Here is a 20,972-nt window from a genome sequence, read left to right on the forward strand (position 1 = left end):
TAGCCCCCCGAGAAGCCCGTCGCAACGGTGCTCCTGGTGACAGTGGACTCGCAGTGCTTGGCCTTTTGTTGGGCCCCTGTGAGAGGAGCGCCCTCAAAAGGTCTTAGAAGCTCACTCACTTTCCTTGGTAACGGGGGAGGCATGCTGCTGGGACCCAACCAGAGCAGGGGCCTTGGCCTGTAGCCACTCCTTGAGCCGCCGATGCTTCAGCGTGCACGGCAAAATCTCCTGACAAAACGCACAGTCCTCCACGTGCGTTGGGTCCAGGTACAGGCAGGAGAGGCACTTGGAATGCTTGTCTGAGAAGACATTCCGCAATCCGCAAATCTTGCAAAGGGGAGCCGAATCCTTGTCCGACATGTGCACACGGCGTTGTCCTTGAAGAAACTTCTGGAATCCTCCAAGAAGAAATTTGACGAAATTCACCCTTGAGGGGCGCTGAATAATCTGAAAAATGGGTCCTCGTTAATCGGAAGGTTGATCGATGGAGCACAAAGCTCGATTGACTGAAGAAATAGAGTAAACTCTTTCAAAAAGCGCAAAAAACAGAAAAAGGCTCGAGAGCTAAGCACGAGGAGTTCCAACACTTGAACGTGTGGTACAAATCTGAAGATGGCTGCCATAGGAGGGGCTTAGGTAGAGGGCAGTCATTGGCTGGGACTGGGGGCAGTATGACCCAGAGCTCAGTGATTGGTTATTAGGAGAAAGACCAGAAATGAAACTGATTTTTTTCTCTACTGAAGATGCCCAGCCTGAAGAGGAATATTCATGAGCATGTGAATCCATGAGGGTCTCCAGAGGTGAAATGCTACACAATCCCTATAGGGCCCTGTGGGTGTAGCTTTCTTTTCTTTCCCAAGGGAAAGTTTTAACATAAATTATTATTTAATTTATAGAGGATTCCAAGTCTCAGAACAGGGAATATTCAAGAATGTGAATCTATGAAAGATTCAATGCTGGAGAAATTGAAATTACCACATATGTAGTATTTACCTTTAATGTTGTTGTATGCTCAGTGCCAGTCTTATGTAGGTGCAGAAGGAATGTGTAGGGTTGCTCACTAAAAGAGTAACACTAAAAACTTAAGATCAGCCATGGTTGCATATTGTAGAAATGTTTAGTATGTGTGTCCTGTAACATTGGTGAGTGAGGAAGCCCAAAAGGAAAAAAAAAAGGCATCATTTAGCTACCTGAATTTCTTTTGAAGCATAACAGCCAGAGTATATTAAAGTTGCTTCCCTGTCAAAGAGAAACATGTTAGTAATAGTATGTTAGTGATAGTATGTATGTTTAGCAAATAACCAGAAGCATTTGCCAGACAGAATAGTACTGCAGTGAGCATTGTTAAAAATACATAGAGGAATATTTATCCAATTTGGCCTGCCTTATACTATATGGAGCAACAGCAATGTATACATTGTTAAATACTAGCATTCAGGTTTTGGATGTTCATGGGCCGCCCAGCTACCAAAACATGTGTTTTATCCGCTGGTAATCACCTACTGTAAGAGTTAGCTAAACACTTTTCTATTCTCTGCAAACAGGTTCTTAAATACCGCTGGAAGAGGACAGGACAAGGCATCCAGTCTGGTGAATGGGTATCTGTCAGCATCAGGACAGCAGCCCAGTTGAAAAAAAGGGCATTGCAGGCACTGCTCACAACTCCGACGGGAGCATACATTTTGTGGCCGCTAGTTTTGGATCCATGCTTTTATGCTTAAAAGGAAGCTTCATCCTTCTACCCGTGCCATTGCCTGATCTGCTGGTACTAAAAAGGTACTGCTTCTGTTGAAACATTGGACATTTGCATCATTGCTGTTCTTCAAAAGACAATTTTGGATCAACAGAGGAATCGCAATATCCAGGACGCTGGACGCAGATCTGCAAATGGAGAAAAGGAATAACTTCCTGTAAGGAACAATTACCGAATGGGCAAGGCTACCATTGAAGACTAACATGGGGTGAAAAGAGACGCTCCAAGGAGCAATTTGGCTCCATAAGATGTGTCCTAATGGACTTTTGCTTTGCCGTTTCACGTTGCTCCATAATCGGCTATGCCAAAAACCACATGTATGGCTATTCCATCCTAGAGAGGATTTGTGCCAAGGGGTTGTGCCTGCAGTACTGGTAAAACTAAATGTTTTTTAAGATTAGGGGAGTAGATTATTACTGGAATGTTATGTGGCACTATGCTTGTTTACTATAGTAATGCATGTCTCCAATGCCTTCCTGTCACAGATCACAGGCAACTTTAAAATCCACTAGCAATGTTTTATTGTGCAAGAAAACATGATTAGAGAAATGTTAGCTATAGACGTGTCAGATTAAGTAGGTGTTTAAGAGAACTAGGCAAGAAAAGCATCGATTGTGAGCTGTGTATTAAATATTGTAGGCTTTGGAAGCCGTTTGACATCGGTTCTCTGAAACACAAAACTGCGAACATGTCTTGCTTTAGAAATCCTGAGTTTGCACTAACAGTGAATGCGTACGTATGGATTCAGCTGTCCACTTGTGCTTACAGAACAGGTTTTAGCATGTTATATAGCCAAGGAACAGCTGCCAGAGAGTAAGTTGATGCCCTGGCCAAAGTGCAGAGTCAAAGACCTTTTGAAAGACTACACTAGCTGTAAACTATATAAATTATCTCCTTTAGAATGGGGAGGGCAGACACAGGGAGAAGAGAGGGCAGTTGGTTCACATGGCAGATTGTACGACTATGTGAAGCTAGCTGCAGCTATACTAAAACCTCGGTCTCTGAGAATACAAAATTCTGTTCCAGGGTTTAATTTTTGCCTTAGTTATTTTCTGAACATGGGCGGGAATACAAATAAGTATTTTCCCACAGTAGGTCCTCTGCAGACAGGGCGCAAAGACGATAGGCAGGACATAGTGGAAGGTGTTGGTGAACTCTTGATGGCGTATGACCATCCTTTATAGTCGAGGTAATCCGGGTGTGTAGATTACCTTTTGACTGAAGTGTGTAGCAATCTGGCCAAGTCTTGCGTAGAGGGGTAAGATTAGTGCTGCAGGCTGTCAGGTTTTTTTAATTCTGTGATCTTATACATTTCCCTTTTCCCGTGATGCGCCAAATCAATACATTTGAGGTAGTATGCTTTCTTTGCTTTGACCACGTCAGCTCAGTAAAGGTTTAACTGTTGATTGTTGGCTAATTTGCTAGTGTGTCTAATATTTCCGAATTTATTTATTTTTTAAAGTAGTTCAGTCTGGCGGTGAACCATTTCACTGGTTTCTTCCGTCCCCAAACCCCCAGAGTTTTTGAAAGGTTCCTACAGGACAATGCAGAAATAATCCAGGTGAAAACGTTGTCTAGTTTTGCATCCAGGGTGGTTGTTGGTCCATCTGCTGAGACAGTAGATTTGGTTGCTTCAGTTCTTTCTAGTAGGGAATGGATGTGTATTTCTTCCCATGGACGATGGTACTACAAGGGGTGGTGTCTCAGTGAAGACTGAGCAGACAGATAAGAGATCTTCCACGTGAGGTGAACTCGCCAGCAGACGGTGGTTATATTTTCATTACAGAAAGTGCCATCAAGAGAGTGTCCGGCTGTGTGGGTAGGACCCATGATCATCTGTTTGAGGTGTAAGGTGGCATGGTTCACAAGATGTGTCCCAGACACTATTCAAACAGTTCAGTGTGAAAAGTTACAAAGCTGAATTCATGAGTGTGGGACACTTATTTTGGTGACCAAGGCAACAGATGTCTCAGTTCAAGCCTAATCGCTACACAGAAAAGCCAATCCCAATGAATACCGCATGTCCTGCATGGAGGTTCAGGATCCACCAACATGGATGTGTCCAACTCCATAATTAGAACTTTTATTAAACAGTAAGTACCAGCTGCCTCGGAATTCAATAATAAAAGGAAAAGGGTCTTAACTGGAGGAAGGGGGTGGCAAGTAAAGAATATACCCCCAGAATTCTTTTTGCACATATTCCTCTTTAAAGTGATTTCAAAGAGTACTACTTAACTGATACAACTTCAGAGTGTAAAAAAAAAAAACATGTTTTTCAGTTGATTGCCAATTATGTTACTTCAAAGGGACAGCCTTTCTAGTTCTTATTAAACCATGTCTTCGGTTACGCTTTCCAGTATAGCAGGATGTCATATATAAAAGAGTTTCGTGCCACCTTAAAAGCAGCCATCTGCCCCAGACATTATCATTCACAAGTCAGATCCATTCCTCTTGCAAATTAGGAGAAGCATGGGACCTTGAAAGGAGAATATGTTTTAAAGAGGGATCCAACAAGCCACATACCTCTCCCACCAATCAAACAAATTAAAGGTTTTCTTCAAACTAAAAGCAAAGCACACTTGTCCAGGAAGGTGCATATCTGGTATGAACATTTAAATCAAAATGGGATCTTTGGTAATGGCACTAAAGCAGCACATCAACCTACAACAAGCTTGTCTGTGCTTTAAACACTGTCCATCCATATGGAGAAAGGATGAAATCTCACAAGTGACTGCTGCATTTATTATTAGGTGGCCTGAACTAAAAGTCCTTTTTCAAAATTTGTGATCATACTAAGGGCCAATGCCCATGCCAAATCTCCAACCGACTCCTCTGCCATGGCTTTTTAGCACATCTCTTCCCAATGTAAGCCTCCTGTCGGTGTGAAGAAACTCAAAATACTGGCAGCACTGTGAAGGAGTTTGTAACAAATTCATCTTTTAATAAGTGTCCGTTTTGTTTATGAAAGCAACAACAAAGTCTGAGAGTGATGGATGAGAATGAAGCAGAGTCTAGGTTCCAAACTTCTTCTGTCTGATGGGTGCTGGCAACTGTGCGAGGATGTGTTCAAGTGGGCGCTCCACCACCACCAGGGTGTCCTTGTCCATGAGATCCATGTACAGAATGGGCTGCAAATGAGAAAGTGATGACACATGTTAAATAGACTTCTTCAGCTGTAACTCCAGCATTATCCCTCCATCACCCAATCAAACTGGATGTTAATGCGGACAAAGAGCAGGTACTGAATACAGGAAACAAACTGCATTGGTCGCCAAACTCCCCCCCCCCCCCCAAAAAAAAAAAAAGACTCCTAGTAGCCTCTGAGGATTCTGCTAAGGCTTACTGCCCCCTTACTGTTGTGTTGCATTTATTTTGGAGCACACCATTTTTTCACTGCTGAGATTCCATGGCCCATCTTGCCGCATGATCACAAGAGGGTACCTTGGTGGGAGAAGGAGGGCTCACTGCTTCAGCAGCAATAGTTTGTATTTGGTATTTCAGAACATATTTTCTAAGCTTAGCTTTTGTACCTGATAAATAGGCATCTAGCATTACAAGCAGCTATTCATTTTCAACATTCATTTTTTTCATAGCCCTTTGGAAAAGGTTTCTATATTTACACAGGTACAAGTAAGCTATCCATTATGTAATACCACTTACATAAGGTAGGTAAAAGCAGTCTTTGCCTAATTGGCCGCTAACCGAAAGGAATGATAAATAACTTTACACTGTTTAGCTATAATTATTCACATGGAACGTTACATCTTAAAAACAGTTAAAAACTCCTGCAAGAAAAAGTTCTTGCTGGACAATGTTAAATGCATCCTGAACACTGCAACAAGGATACTCAGATTAAACAGAAGAGACCACATCAAAACCGTTCTGAGAAGCCCACATTGGCTCTTAGTAAAAAAGCGCATCAAATTAAAAACCCTCTGCATTGCCCACAAACCTCTACACGGACAAGGAGCTTAATTTCTCCAGGCCATGATCAGGCGCTACCAAGCGAGAAGAGACCCAAGATCAAACAACTACCTTCAAATCGAGATGAAACGATACAAAAAAGGAAATTCTGAGGAACTGCTTTCTCGTGCCTAATTGCCAACCTATGCAACACAATGCCAAAGATCATTAGAACCACAGAAGACCACCTCACCTTCAGGAAATAAATGAAAACACGGCTATTCAACTGCCAATGACCAGCACAAAAGGGCAATACCAGCGATAGCAATGGGGAACGAAGGAAAGCCACCATCAAAACCTCTCCTCACTCCTCTCCTAGCCATGCATCACACTTAGATGTGCAAAGACTAGCCACCCCTCACATTTAGACGGATCTGGGAAGATTTAACCATGCACCACATTAGATAGAATCATGAAGACTAACCATCGGGATAGATTAGCCATCACTTCGAACCTTTTATGAAAGTGAGCCATGCGTTAATATTGCATCACCCAGAAGCACAATTGTATCTAATAATTCTTGCTGCGCAAATCCGGACAAATTGAAGTAGCCAACGTGTTGCACTTAAAGGACCTTGTGGGAGTAGCTAGTGATCAGAGCTTATAGAGGGGTCACGGGGGCGGCCAGTGTATCGCAGCGGGAAAACTTGGGAGGGTACGACTGAGTTGCAGATGGATGAGCTCTGAGGACATAATTGGAAGAATTTTGTGAGTAAGCAACATACTAACCACCCTGCTCCAACTTACCTCAAGTACTATACAAACCTATGGGATAGCCAAACTACACAATGAACACCCAACTTAACCAACATCAGCACACACCAAACAATTCCAGGCACTGGACCTTATGGACACAAGTCAGTGTATATAACCATAAATACCAGCCATTCTACACATGAAACACTAAAGCACACACCAACACAACTTTCTCCTGCATACAACAACCACAACACTAGACCTTTCCTTACGGTTACAACAAGCCAGTGCTCACGATTACACCACCAGCCAAACCGCACATGAATCACACCCAACATAACACTAGCACATAATAGAGGCATTGAGTCTTACCCTTACGGATGCAAGAAGCCAGCCTACACAACCAACTCACAAACGCCCGTTTCTCCTGGTTCTGAACCTATCCCATCATTCAACCCCCACTAACACACCTGCCCTCTTTTCTTGCAGAGCCTTGTGAGCACCTGGAGGCCGCCCTGTGGGGTGGCAACGGTAAGCAGTATAAGAAAAACACAACCTACCCATTGGTAATTACCTCCGTTTTAGTTTACAGTAACCTATGGTAAAGCATTGCAAGTATTCAGCAAAAACAACTATTTACACTGTAGGTAAAAATAAAACATGCATTCAAAATAGAACCCGCACTTCGTGCAAAATTGCTAAAACCAAGTAACATCCTACTTGAAGACAAGTATAATATTACTAGCAATTTACAGAAGGAAAAAAGTAGGTAGCCACAATCTAGGAAAATAACTTCCACCCACAGTGAAATAAAACTGTTGCACAATTAGATGCAACTTAGAAAAGGTAAAAACATCTTATTCTTTAAAAAATCCTACGTGCAGAGGTAGGTAGCATTTTTTGAGCACCTACAGGAAAGTCAATGATCCTACAATTGTGAATCCTGCCACTGCTACTAGATATTAGGGAGATTTATTCACAGCTGTCTTGCGATGGGTGTGAAACCATCGATTTGAATGGCAAGGCAGGGTTCCAACCAAAAGTTAGACCAACATTTCTTATAGGAGGGCAGGTCGTGAGGGACAGTTAGTCCCAACAGTCACCCCAAAAGAATAAATTACATAGGTATATTGATTGATGCCCCCCCACTTATTCCTCATCTTATATGCATCTTCTAGTGGCAGCAGATTTTGGAAATGTTTTCAACATCAGGGGGCAGTCTGTGGTCTTGGCATCAAGGTCCCTCTGCACTCTACGCCATCAGGGCCAGATGTGTTGCCTGGAGTCGGTACAAGTTATTGGCACCAAAACCATGACAACAGTTTACTAATGTTTTCTCTGTGTTGGGCCCATTTGGGGGAATGGTGTTAGCTAATATTTTATTTTTCTGTCATTTTGTCAAGAAATACATTAAAGGAGAGACGTTGAAGAACTAGAAGACATTATTCGTGGGCTAGGATGGAAAGGTGATGAGGAATCTGTGGGAGGACCATTCATCAGAAAGAACATTACCATAGGTAAGTAATTTGTTCTTCTAATGGATTGTGTCCCTGCACGGATTTCTCATCTTAAATGAACGTTCACAGCAGTACCTACTTTACAGGAGGATGGAAAAAGAACAAACTATCAAACCATTTAGTAAAACTGTCCTGCCAAAGTGGGCATCCTGCCGTGATAGTGTGTCCTGACAATGTTTCACAAATGTATGCCGTGATGACCCTGTGGCAGCTAGGTATATGTCCAGAATCGATAATCCTCTCTGGCGCGGAAGAGGCAGATAACCCTCTAGTGGAGTGGGCCCTAAACCCCTCCAGAATTTGTTTGGCTACCATAGTGTAACATTCAGAGACGGCACAGACAATCCACCCTAACAGTTTCCTTTGAAACAACTTTCCCTAGTCATGGTCAGGCATATCCAACAAATAGTTCATTTTCTATCCTCAACTGGCTGGTCCTAGAACTATAAAAGCTTAAAGCCCTTTTGTGGTGAAGACTATGCATCATTTACTCGCCAGAGTGATGAGGGGTTGGATTGGGGGTGTAGAGGGAGGGGAGAGGGGAATAGAAACTTGAATAGTGAATTTTCTGTGCAAGATGAAATTCGGACACCACCTTGGTGAGAAAAGATGATCACACCCTTAGCTTCACTTTATCTTGCTAAGTTGTAACTCTCTACTTCGCGGAATATCTTTCTCGTGGGTCGAGGACTTCCCTTCTGGCGCCATCCAGACTAACGCTTACTGTGCTGGGTAGAAAGTGTGATGCAGAGAACTAGACAACCAATTCTCGTCTAAGAGCAACATGAATGAGACCAAGCCCTCCTCCCTATACCACAGAACTGCCGGACAATATTTGCATGGCGAGGGGACAATGAAAACACTGAACTGTCAGGTGAGGGTTGTTTGTACTGGAATCATGGCGACCAATGTCGAAGTGGGTGGTAGTGGAACAACCAGACGAGAAGGCAAGGAGGAACAGGTCAGAAGGTGAGGCATTCTATTGACAACAGGAAGCAGACCTGCCTGGGTTGAGTAGAAAAGGCAGGCCTGTCGGCGAAACAAAATTGGATGAGGCTGCATTCAGGACAGGCAGCGGACAGGACCAAGCAGGCCTGGGAAAGAGCTGGCTGTCAAAATGCAGGGCACAGAAGGCAGCAAGATGAGGGGCAGCACAAGGCTGAGCGAGGTAGACAAAGTATGGTAGGCAAGGCCGGAGAAGAAATAACAGGATGCAGTGAGCACTAATGAGAAAACAGTCAAGTAACTCGGCCCAGGTAAACCGCAACATTAATATCTGGAGGCAGGATTAAATGGGGGTGCTGGCAGAACAAGGTTATGGACGGCTGCATCCGTTGTCATATCCACGGGTACGCACCATTGCTGAGCACATGCGCTAAGGTGCTGATGCATTCCCATAGCATCAGTATTTCCGGTCCATAATGGCGATGCCCAATTTGTCTGGGAAGCACTATGCGGGAGCCCTGGAGGGTGCCCACCTGCCAGCACCCAACCTGCTGCCTCGTTCTGTGGCCATCAGCAGCAGTAATGAGCTTTTATTTGTGGTATTCGCGCCGAAAGCAACACCTCCATGAAGTCTTCGGGAAGATTCCAGTCCCTATACCGTACCATCTCAGTAACCAAGCGTGGAGATGATTTTTAAACTCCGGTGGAGGACCAAGCTTCCCTCTTGTAAAATTAAGTCCACCCAAGATTTCTGATCTGTGGGAACATGTATAGAAGTGTAACATTCCACTCCACCAGAAACGTGTCCGCCCCCCTCCCCCCCTCCCCCCACACACTGTTCCTCTCAGGCGAAAGTCCCTAGAACAGTTCACATTTCCTGTTGGAACTGGATGCAAATGGATCTATTTGAGGGGTTCCGCAGAGGGTGAAATCTATGCAAGAACTTCCTGTCACAGCTCCCATTCATGGGTGGCTGCTCCCTACCTGCTCAGGGCATCCACTGTAGTTTTCCTTCTTGGACAGATTAGTTGCTGATCAGGAGATTCCCCGTTCTGCAACAATCAAAACCAGAGCTGTGAGAAACCCGAGGGTATTCTCCGAGCTAGACCTCAGAAAAACCTTATTCAGGGGGCCAGGGAAGGTTTGGCGCCCTCAGATCGCAACCATGGGGGTGGACGAGGAGGGAGGATCACCTAGATGGGGGGAACCCAGGGTTATGCTCAGGAGATTGCCCCAGGTGAGACGCGATATTACACCGGAGAAAGCTATGAGGAAGACTAGGCCTCCGAAGCTTTTATGGGCTGCATTAACTCAAGCTCCTTCCATCTGATAAACTTCCTTTTCAAGAATCCATCATCCCCTCTGCCTCTGATTAATCCATTACTCACCCCGCTGCATTCAGAAACCACCTTCAGAATCCTCGGTTTTCTGTTCCCCATCAGAACACTCTCAATTATTCTTCTTCCCGTCCCTCTGATTATTATTTTCTGCAATCTCAACCTGTTCAGATAGAATACTACCATTCCCACAAACACCCTTGTTTATTTCATGATCTGACTTACTCCCATTTATCCCCCAACCCCTACCAATCCCGTCCCTCCGATTGTCACTTTCTAAATTTCCAAATTCCCAGTCAAAAGTGACCAACGATTACACTTCATCCCCTATGTAACCTTCTACATCCTGGTCATTCTCGTCCATTGCACAAACATTCCCCTTCTCTATCCCGTACTGTAAGATATTCTGTAACTCCAACCTCCCGCTGTTCTGACACAAATACCTTTTCACATAATAGACAAACTTGCAATAAATCGGTGTACCTGACATATCCCAAGTCTAGGGTCAGGCAAATGACTCAAATCACACACACACACACACACACACACCAGCTGGCTCTTCCTTTTCCACACAGGGATAAAAGGTGGAGCAAGTGAGCGCAGTACGTGTAAGTCGAGCACGACAGAGAGCACGATGAGGCAGCCAACATGCTGCAGTGTAAGCAAAGGAGAAAGGTGGCAGGAATCGAGAGGGTGTTGGAGAGAAGTGACCTTGCCCTTTTTGTCCCAGACCCGCAGAACCTTCGTGGAAGAGAGCCTAAGACCGCGAACAATAGCACAGGTGTCCTGCAGCAGATGTCAATGGAACATGGGGCCAGCCTATGCCACTAAGCAGGAGCGCGGGAAGCTCCAGCGCCCATAGTCCCCGGCCTTGACTCCAGAGAAGCTAAAAGCCAAGAGGTTCATCACAGCCGGTGAGTCAGCAGGGAAACTGATAAGAACTGGGCTGTGTTGCATGAGAAACGCAGGGTGGCAAGTGATTTTAACCAAAGCTGATGAACTGTGAATAGGCTGAAGGAGAGACTAGCTGCGGAGGGAAACCAGCACCACATGGGTGCCAACGCAAGAGACACTGGTCGAGCCCCATATGAGATAAACTACAAGTACCAGAAGGCCGAAGGAGGGCCAGCGATATAGGTCAAAGTGGACATACGAGGGTCAAGCAATATCCCCCGCAAAATCAAAACACTTGGATCTACAAGCACAGTGAAAGAAAGGGAAGTGAATCCCACAGCAAGAGAACATTGAAAAGAAAAGAGGGGGTGAACCACTATCACCCTGCTCAAGAGCCATAGTAAACCAAGTGAAGGGAGGCTAAGAATCGAGAGGAGTCTGAGACGGCAGAGGGGAATCAAGGGTGAAAAAGTAGTTACTCTGACAGTGAGAAAGTGAGAGCAGAAGTTAAAGAGGCGGCACGAGTAAACCCGAAGGAGTGGTGCCAGACAAAGCTATCACCCAAGTACTAGCAGTCAAGAGAGCTCTGAGCCCGGCAGAGGGAGATCTAGGGGTGAAGCTATCATCCAAGCTTTAAGAAAAGGATCCGACATAATTGGATTACAATTGAGAAGGGTCAGCACCCAGAAGAGGGTGACCCAGTCCCCCAGTGAACTCTGGAAACAAACTCATTTGGATAAAGGAACTTTTGTTTTCGTTATTTGAACACATCAGGCCCCGAAGGCAAGGGACTTTCAAAGGGAAAAAAAGACTTGGCCATCGATGGTCCTGGGAACTGCCATTAGAACTGTCTCGTGCTGGAGAAGCCAGAGACAGTACTGTCCTCCAAGCTCCCACCTTACCCCATACACAAAACGTGGGGAAGGGAGACCCAGGCTACCACATCCTGACATTATTTGAAGACACTTCTTTCTTTTCTTAAGAACTATCCACACCCCTTGTATTAGTTGTGAGGTTAGGCAATAGGTTTCTTAGTATAGGCCTTTTTGATTTGACTACGGTATAGAATAGGCGTTTTTTAAACCTGCATACAGAATGCACTGTTCAATAAACACCCTTGAACTGTGATCACTTCTGTCTCTTACTTTTCACACCATCCGCCATGTTGTCTGTCATGATCAGGACAGTTTTCCCTCTTATCGAAGGCAAAAAGGCCATCAGCACCAGTCTGACAGCCCTCAGTGCCATCAAGTTTATCTAGAGATTCACCCCTGCCGGGGAACACAGCCCACTCACCGACAGCTTGTTCAGGTGTGCGTCCTGTAGTTCAGGAAGCATAGGTAACCATGGTTGCTGTTAGGACAGTTTTTCTAAAGTCCAACTAAGGGCTTCATAAAACCATACATCTGAGGCAGTAAATTCACCCATTCTTAGTACAAGACTGTACCACCTGAGAAAATTTGGTAGCGTAGACTGAGCAGCCAGGCTTAGGAGAGAGAGAAGGCTGTAGCTTGGTACAAAGAAATTGTAGCATACATTTGGTTCAAAGAAACACTGAAACATTATGTATTGTAAAAATAAATTGTTCATTTAAATACAAGTAGGCCAAAATAGAAACACAATTATACAAACCAACTCATAACCTATGTATACAAACCAAGGTATAGCCTTATTTATAGGAGCATGAAGCAAGTCAAGGTGAGTCAAACCTAACAGTTTTACATTCAGGAGAGCAATGTACTATTCTCAGGGAATAAAACCAGGTTAGATATACTTTTAGAATACCAACAGTAATTCAAGGGTAGTTGACCCAGTCAGCAATGCAGCGACACTCAGTTATAGAAGTCACTTAATAGACCAACCCTGTTACAAGTATACACTTTAACATTATTTTGCAGAACACAGAGCTAGTAAAACAATTCATACTTTCCTGAGGGCCCTCAAGCTACTCAATGTTTATTATTAACACTTAATAACTATTTTAGAATGCACTAAGCAATTCAGGGAAAGCACAACCCATTTTTTTTTACACATTTTTAGAAGAACAGCAGCTTTTCAAGGTAGGTAAAGACCAATATACTTTTAAGAGGCGTTAAAAGCAACTCAAAGACAAGTATTAACTTCAAATACTGTTTTAGAACTGCACTAAGCAGATCAGGTAAAGGAGAACCAAACTGCACACTTTAAGAATGAAAATCTGTTTTTCAAGGTAGTGTAAGAAATTCGAGGATATTCTCACTCCTATTCCCCCTGGATTCTCATGTGTCCAGGGGACAGCCACCGCTTTTGAGTCCAGAACCTGGGGGTGGACAAGCGAGAGAGGATCACCTGGGGATTAGGAGTGAGGTATCCATGAGTGAAATATGGCATCCCCTTTGTTCTTCTAAACAACCAATCAACCCTTACCCCTCCCACGACCTCTTTGGGTTGCGGCAAAACATAATCCCTCATTTTTCCAGATGTAACATCTACTGGTATAGAGACAAAGTATTCCCCCGTTTCCCAGTTACACATCACACTCCCCCTCAGCCTTTATGGAGTACTTTCAATCTCATCCCGTTCACCTGCCACATTTCCAACATGTACTGGGATGAAAGCGACCGAGAGGTAGAAAGGTTACCTATGAGAAAAGTACTGTGAGGAGGAAGATAAAAGGTGAGGCCTACTACAGTCCACCACTAGGCTGTTTAATGAGGTCAGGCATTGAACAACAATTATGCACACCTGACCAGGAGAGAAGGGGACCCGAGGGTAATGCATGTTCTATCAATTGGCCTAACAAGAGTCAGGCAAGGGAGGTCAAGGACCCACACCTGAAACCCCTTGACAGGGCTCAGGTGTATAAAAGGTGCGGCATACAGCAGTGCGCAGCAGTTGGGAACGCAGAAAGGAGGCTGTGTGGCCGAGGCCAGCAGGCGATTCCTTCTCAGTCCCAAGCCAGTTTTGCCAGAAAAAGCAGAGTGAGTTGAGAAGAGAGCTGAGGAGTCATGGCTGCCAAGGACCAGCTGGAAGAAACAGGGATGCAGAGGGTCTGTGGGAGGAGGCATTCAGGTGAAGCGTGGCTAACTACCAGTGTCCAGCCAAGCACAGAAGTTCAAAGAAGGGAGCCGGGAGGCGTGCTGATCCCTTGTAACATTGATCAAATTAAATGCTTGTTTCCCTGGCCCAGAACAGGCGGCTAGGAGTGTCTGTGGGGCAGGTGGGGAGACCCTGATCTCCGACAACAAAGATGTTAACCAAAGAACTAAGAAAACACCACCGGTGAGTGAAGCGCAGTGAGATCCCGGTCTGTATTGAAGTAAGCAAGCAAGATACAACGTTGCAGCCCAAACGCGCAAGACAGGGGACTCATTGGGTGAAAATTACAAATTAAATTACAAGGAGACATAGTGGCAGAGTGGTTACAGGTACGAGTACACGTTCTCGAATGACACTGTAAAGAAAGGAAGTGTCTGCAAAGAGGGAAGCGGTGCGCATAAACAAAAATAAAGTGAGCGAAACAGAGATCCTAAAAAGGGGGAGCGGTGTGATAAATTAAGTGGGAGCAAAATCCTCCAAATGGGTAGAAAAGTGTTGACATCAAACAAAGTGTGTTAGAAAGGTTTTGGGGTGGCCATCAGGCAGGAGATTGATCCAGGTTGGCTGCAAAGACCCCATGATCCAGGTTGGCCGCAGAGATCCCAGTATAAGGAAATAAAGGATAAGGAACCTGGTTGCGCAACCTGTAATGGGTGGACCGTGCAGTCTGACAACTGTGCCACGACTATTGGAGCCCAATTCAAAGCAAGGATATGATATAATAAGTCATTTATAACGCGCCTGTACACAAGTGTTTCTAGGCGCAAGGATCATCAGGGAGTTGCATGATCTAATAAAGGAAAAGATAAAAGGACTTGGTTCAGAATGGGGAAGAGAGTCCCGAAAGAAGCCAAGTGAACTGTGATGTTATCAAGTGGAACTTTTGTGAGTTTAACTTTGTGTGAAAAGAATACAATTAAACCAGTTGAACAGAGGTAACCACAAAGGTCGAAAGCCTGGGCGAAGGGAAGCCTAAGAGACCCATTGAAGAAGTGTGAACTAGAGGGCTTCTGGGTTAATGGAAAGGAGACCAGGAGCAGCCTGAAGAACTTACAAGGAAAAGGTACAGTGAACTTCTTCTGTCAAGTGAACTTTGTGCCAAGTGAACTTTCCTTTGCCAAGTAAAACCTAAGACGTGTGTAACTTTATAATCTTGAGTGCCATAAACCTGGGGAAGGGAACTGCAGAAGGGCTCCATTGTCACATACTTTGAACACTATTGAGTTGGTCAAATCCCATTCACCCTATTATTCTGTATCGTTGAACACAAGCATAGGTTTTGACAAAGACAGTATTTTGTTTTGGACTTACAGACTTAGACTTCACTTCATTTTCTTTCTGTTAGTAAACATTCCCATCTTAGAGTTGGGGCAAGTTAGGCGTTACAACATCCTGACCATTGAGAATAAAGGTTTCACATTTACAAAGGTTTCAGGCATTTTTTGAAGCTGGTCTTCGGTGTCGATGGAGTCGAAGACATATCGAAGAATTCTTGTAACAAACAGTCACAAAATGAGGCGCGCCGAATTTTGTTATCGAAGCAAATTCTGTCACGGGCACCGCGCGTGCTATATATACACTCTCTGATGACGTCACCCTCGACTGAGGCCCTCGAGGGACATCGACTCGACATCGACGCATGGTGCCCTCTGCCGAAATGTTTTTCCAAAGCAGCTGAAGCTGGACATTACATGTCAAAGATGCGGAATACGTTGAAGCAACATCTAGTCGAAAAAACGTTACCCGGGGTAAGTAACTTGTTCTTCTGTGCCAATTCCCTTCACCCTTCGAGACCCCCAGCTCTTTTGCTGGACTTGGGGCTTGTGATTTTTTTCCTTCTGAGTGAGTGGGACCTTTTTCTCACTCCCTCATGTATTTTTCCTGACTAGGATTTTTGTGTTTTATGGAGTTTGACAAACTCCATAGGCATCTGTTTTCTGCATTGGTGACACAGCAACTTAGATGCAGTGTCACCAAGTCATCCTTTGGACTTCTCTTAATGTTTAATTACATTTTCTTGGGTGAACTACAGTTCAAGAATATTAAAATGATCCCTGTCTTACTTACCTTTTCCTTTGTGGGACCAGCACACACCACCCTATGTGGAGTGCTGGGGGTTACTTAGTAATTCCCTATCCCACTTCTCATGTGACAGTTTGTGTAACACTAACATACTTTAAATAGCTGGTGCCAGTGGTTTAATGTTTACTACCAGTGTGCATTTTTACCGCAGGCTGAATCCTCAGCTGCAGTACCGCACCCATGGGTGACCATTTTCCCAAAATAGCGCAGGTCTTTTTTTGCCAATTTTCTGTTTGTTAGTTCCTTCTTCGCTTTTACTCTTTTTAGCTGAAACAGGTTTGAGTCCTTTGTGTGTTTTGCCTTTGGCAGGTATCAGCCCTGAATCCCGCCCAGGCGCCAGTGTGTGTGGAAAGGCAGTTCCGATTGGCGAGCTGGCTGCCCTGAAAGGACCACCACCCTGCTGTGTGATTGACAGCCTAGGCTTTGAACAAATGGGAACTTGCTTAAAAGGTGAGGTTTTTGCGACTGGAGGCAGAGTCGACCACTGGAGAGGTACATCCAAAGCAGAAGATGTGAAGAGACGCCAGCAGCAGCCTCCTGGACCGCAAAGTGCCTGGTGAAGCCCTGCAGTTGTGCGGACCCTGTGTTCAAATCGACTGCAAAGACCCGCAGGGGACGACTTCCTCCCTTAGGCTGGTGAGACCAACTAGCCTCAAGACAAGCTTCCATTTGGCGCAACCCCCAACTTGCTGTGCCTCACCAGAGCTGCAGAAGCCCAATGCTAGGGCCACTGACAAGTGCATCGTCTTGCAAAGTCCAAATCCAGGCCAAATCTTTGCGGGCATTCAGAGGCAGGAAATCTTGATCCAGAGTCCCCTCAGCAGAGTCCAGGGCCGAGGGAGCAAGCCACTTCCAACCAGAGCTTTTTCTTCATTTGTGCCATGAAAAAGGCACTAAAACACTGAAGTGCCGGTGAAACAAAGGAAATCCATTGCTGGAGAGTCCCTCTCCAGAGTACTGCTGCAGGAGCCCTCCAAACTTCCTCCCTTTGTCACCACGACCAAGGTCTAGGAACAAGGGTCTGCCACACTGTAGCAAGGAGGAATCCAGCTGGAACATTTTTCTCCAAATCACAGGTACTGTGGGATTTGGGGTATTCACCTTTTAGCCATAAGGTGGGCTTCCTACCTTGGGAAGTGCTGTTACACTTTGGAGTTTTTTCCAACTCACCTGCACTGACCCAACAGCTTGTGCCCTCTACAAAGTATCTCACTTGAGTTACAGTGATTTCTTTTGAACTAACTTTGTCAAGACTTTATCCAAGAAGAAGTGCATCAGAACTATTGACTTTGTCCATTGACCTTGGCTGTCCGGGATCCCTAAAAGGCACCCTTCTGAAACTATTGGCTTTGGCAGTACTTGTTCCTTCATAGGTTTTAATTGTTGACACCATTATTGCTGGGATAAAAGTCTACCTGCCTCCCTTTGGGAGATAGTAATTGTTTGACAAACTGTTGGAAGTATGTTCTACAACTTATTCTAACCTTTCCTTCCTTAAACAATGAGTGCAATACTGACCTTTACTGAAGTCACTCCGTGTGCTGGAATATGTGTTAGCATAAGAAAAGTTGTTACCAACTTTTATTGTCTTTTAAAAAGTGAATCCTAACTTTGAATGTTACTTAAGCAATAGAACCCGAGCGGCGGGGGCATTACCGACTCAGGTAATGCCTCGGGGCCCATAGGTAAGGACCCGCGCAAAGTGAGGGTCTTACCGAAGGCCCCGGGGCATTACCAGAGTCGGTAATGCCCCCGCCGCTCGGGTTCTATTGCTATTAGTATCCCGGCCCGCAAAATTTGCGTGACCGGGGTACTAAAAGCAATTTCTTTCTGTCCCGAAACGCTGCAGCGTTTTGGGACAGAAAAAAAAAAAACGACCAAGAAAATGGCTGCCGCCATGGAAAGGGAAAACAGAGTCCGTTTTCCCTTTCCATGGTGGCCATCGGGAGCGGACGCGCTGCGAACAAAAGTGTTCCCAGCACGTCTGCTCCCAAAACAGGATAAAAAAAAGGTAAGTGGTGTTGGGGAAAAAAAATAAATACATTTTTTAAAAAAGTACCTGCGTCCCCGGCGGGGGGCGAGGGAAGCCCCCAGCCGTGTGGAGGTGCAGAGCGGGGATGGTCCCGCTTCGAGCCTTCTCATTGGCTGAGGGGCTGCAATGCCCCCCGCCGGGGACAAAGGCTGTGAAATTCCGACGGAGGGATTACCGGCCGGGTAGGGACCTGGCAAGAGCCAATCAGAATGCTTGTTGCATTCTGATTGTCTCTCGCCGGGGTACTAATAGTAGATAACACTTTCACACTACCAACTTGGGTAGTACAGGACTATATTAAAAGGTGGGTTACCTAATACCAAGATGTTAAGTCTTGTGTAGTCCCACACCAGTTGGACTGCACTAATTCTTATCCAACAGCCATCTGCCCCTGGTAAGTATTTTTGGGGCCATTTTGGCCTGTGCATCCATTTGTGACTTGTGTGCACATTGCCTCCTGGCTGCATGCACTGAGCCGGTTCCGGTCTCCCTTCCCTTCCTCCCGCCCCGCCCACTCCGACTGGCCAAGGCTGCCCCTTAAACCGCCTAACCAGGGCAGCCCACTGCCCGTGGCAGCCCCTGTGGCGAAGTGGCATCAGGAAAAGTGCGGCTCCCACAGAAGCAGCTACAGATGACTGCAGGTGTCAGCAGGACGCCGTCAACCAGCAGTGACAGACAAAGCAGGTGTGCTGGAGTCAGGGGGCACAGCAATCACTGCACCCCACCAAACTGGCCCACCTCCCCTACCATATTCTCCCACCACCCATTAGCGTGAAGCCTGCAGGATTTAACAGTCCCTGTGGCAACTGCTAACTACACATATATCCATTAAGCGGTCAACTGTATTGTCTAGCCATCTCTAACATCTAGATGAACTGTACCCTAACTATGCTAGCCACCCACGAAAACAAAACTGAGCATTAGCCTGCATCACATCTAGACAGAATTGTGAATAACAGCCAATGCCACACAGATAGAATTGTGAATATTAGCCTGCGTCACATCTAGACAGGATTGTGAATATTAGCCAGTGCCACATTTAGATAAGTGTGAATATTAGTTTGCGTCACATCTAGCTAGAACTGTGAATAATAGCCAATGCCACACAGATGGAATTGAGAATATTAGCCTGCGTCAAATCGACATGATTGTGAATATTTGCTTGTGTCACATCTAGACAGGATTGTGAACATTAGCCAGTGCCACATTTAGATAGAAGTGTGAATATTAGCTTGCGTGACATCTAGACAGGATTGTGAATATTAGCTTGCATCACACCTAGACAGGATTGTAAAGGCTAGCATTGTGTCACATCTAGACAACTAATACTAGCTTGCGTCACATTGAGACAGAATTGTGGAAATTAGGTCTGAATATAGTGACCAGCAATCGCTGTCCCCCATTAGGCTGTCTGACCCCCTCATATCTCCAGTCTCAAATAGCATTCAGTGCTATAAAATTAGGTACTTCCATGTTTTTTGTTTACTGGGGATCAGTCTTAAAGTGGGAAGAATACAAGGTGCCATATAATAGAAGAAAAGACAGATTACCCCTCTCTTTGTCCATTTATATTTGGGTTGGTGTACCACTAGTTGACCATTCCTAAATGCTGGTTACTCACATCAGCTCCAGAAATGGTTATTATAACAAAATGTTTATTTCATACTTTCAAACACAAATAAAAACAATTTGTACTGTACATAATCAATTTAATCAAGTTGGGATTAGTATGTGACTTTAGTCCTTCAAACTATATAACACTTCTTAGAGGTAATCCTAGAAGACAGCAAATGGCAAACACAAAGCTGTCGTATTGCTATAACATGCTTGACGAAGCTTGAATTTAGAAATCTACAAAAACACCATATACAAGTCACAAGCACTTGTTTTTTCTATGGTTGACTTTCAATGCTGTCTCCAGAATGTTGAGGCCAACTAATTTGTGCCTCAAAGATTGTCTACATAAGTTTCGGCCGTACTTTTAATTAAGTGCTATCTCTAACACGGTTTACAATATTTTTTTGTCCTTCAGGATGACAGAATTTCTATACTGGAGATTGAATCACTGGGACCCCTTTGGGTATCATTGGAATTGTCACACCGATTATCAAAAGCATTCGGACGAGAGTCTGGGTCAAGTATGGTCGCTGCCATCTTGACTACGCAGGTACCCAGTACCAACCCAATTACTTTTAAAAAGAGTGGAACACTATACTTTTTAAAGGAGCAACCAGCATATTAAAAGGTTATTATAAACTTAAGGACACTTTGTAACTTATTCTATTACAGTGATAGTTATCACACTAACTTCATTTACAAGTAAGTACGTTCAGCACTTGTCATATTTGACAACAGAAGCCTTATCTTTTAAAGTCCTTCCCTATTCTGGAGCATGTGTTTTCCAGAAGCAGAAAGGGACCTAGTGGTTTAGGAGCCAGCTGCAGGCAGGTCAGGATAGGGTTCAGATGCAGGCAAACCAGAGTTCCAAGGCTATCTCTTCACAAAACTAAGTATTAGCTTCAGAGTTAGTTCAAAGTGTTCAGGCACTTCACAGAAGTCTACCTACAGGGGTTCCAGCGTTAGGCCTGGGTGAACGGTAGGGGCAAACTCCCAAACACACAAATCACCCATTTAGCCTCACAGGATCGAAACAAAACTTTAGGTATTAACCAAGC

The 20,972-nt window shown here is 44.8% G+C and overlaps 1 protein-coding gene and 1 long non-coding RNA gene across 3 annotated transcripts in view; one reads left to right on the forward strand and one right to left on the reverse strand.

The window, feature by feature from the left end:
* The window catches only part of LOC138524918 (uncharacterized), a 239,521-nt gene extending 236,351 nt beyond the window's left edge, over positions 1–3,170 (forward strand). Inside the window, exon 3 of the long non-coding RNA XR_011283343.1 lies at positions 1,545–3,170. This is a non-coding gene — a long non-coding RNA (uncharacterized lncRNA). The remainder of the gene's footprint in view (positions 1–1,544) is intronic.
* Positions 3,171–4,673: 1,503 nt separating this feature from the next.
* The window catches only part of UTP4 (UTP4 small subunit processome component), a 392,106-nt gene continuing 375,807 nt past the window's right edge, over positions 4,674–20,972 (reverse strand). For both annotated transcript variants that reach the window (XM_069635538.1, XM_069635537.1), the window contains one exon: positions 4,674–4,881. In XM_069635538.1, coding sequence (XP_069491639.1) covers positions 4,765–4,881 — 117 coding nt within the window. In that variant the 3' untranslated portion in view covers positions 4,674–4,764. The remainder of the gene's footprint in view (positions 4,882–20,972) is intronic.

Source organism: Ambystoma mexicanum, chromosome 1q (assembly GCF_040938575.1).
Source record: "Ambystoma mexicanum isolate Mex_15411 chromosome 1q, UKY_AmexF1_1, whole genome shotgun sequence".
NCBI lineage: Eukaryota > Metazoa > Chordata > Amphibia > Caudata > Ambystomatidae > Ambystoma > Ambystoma mexicanum.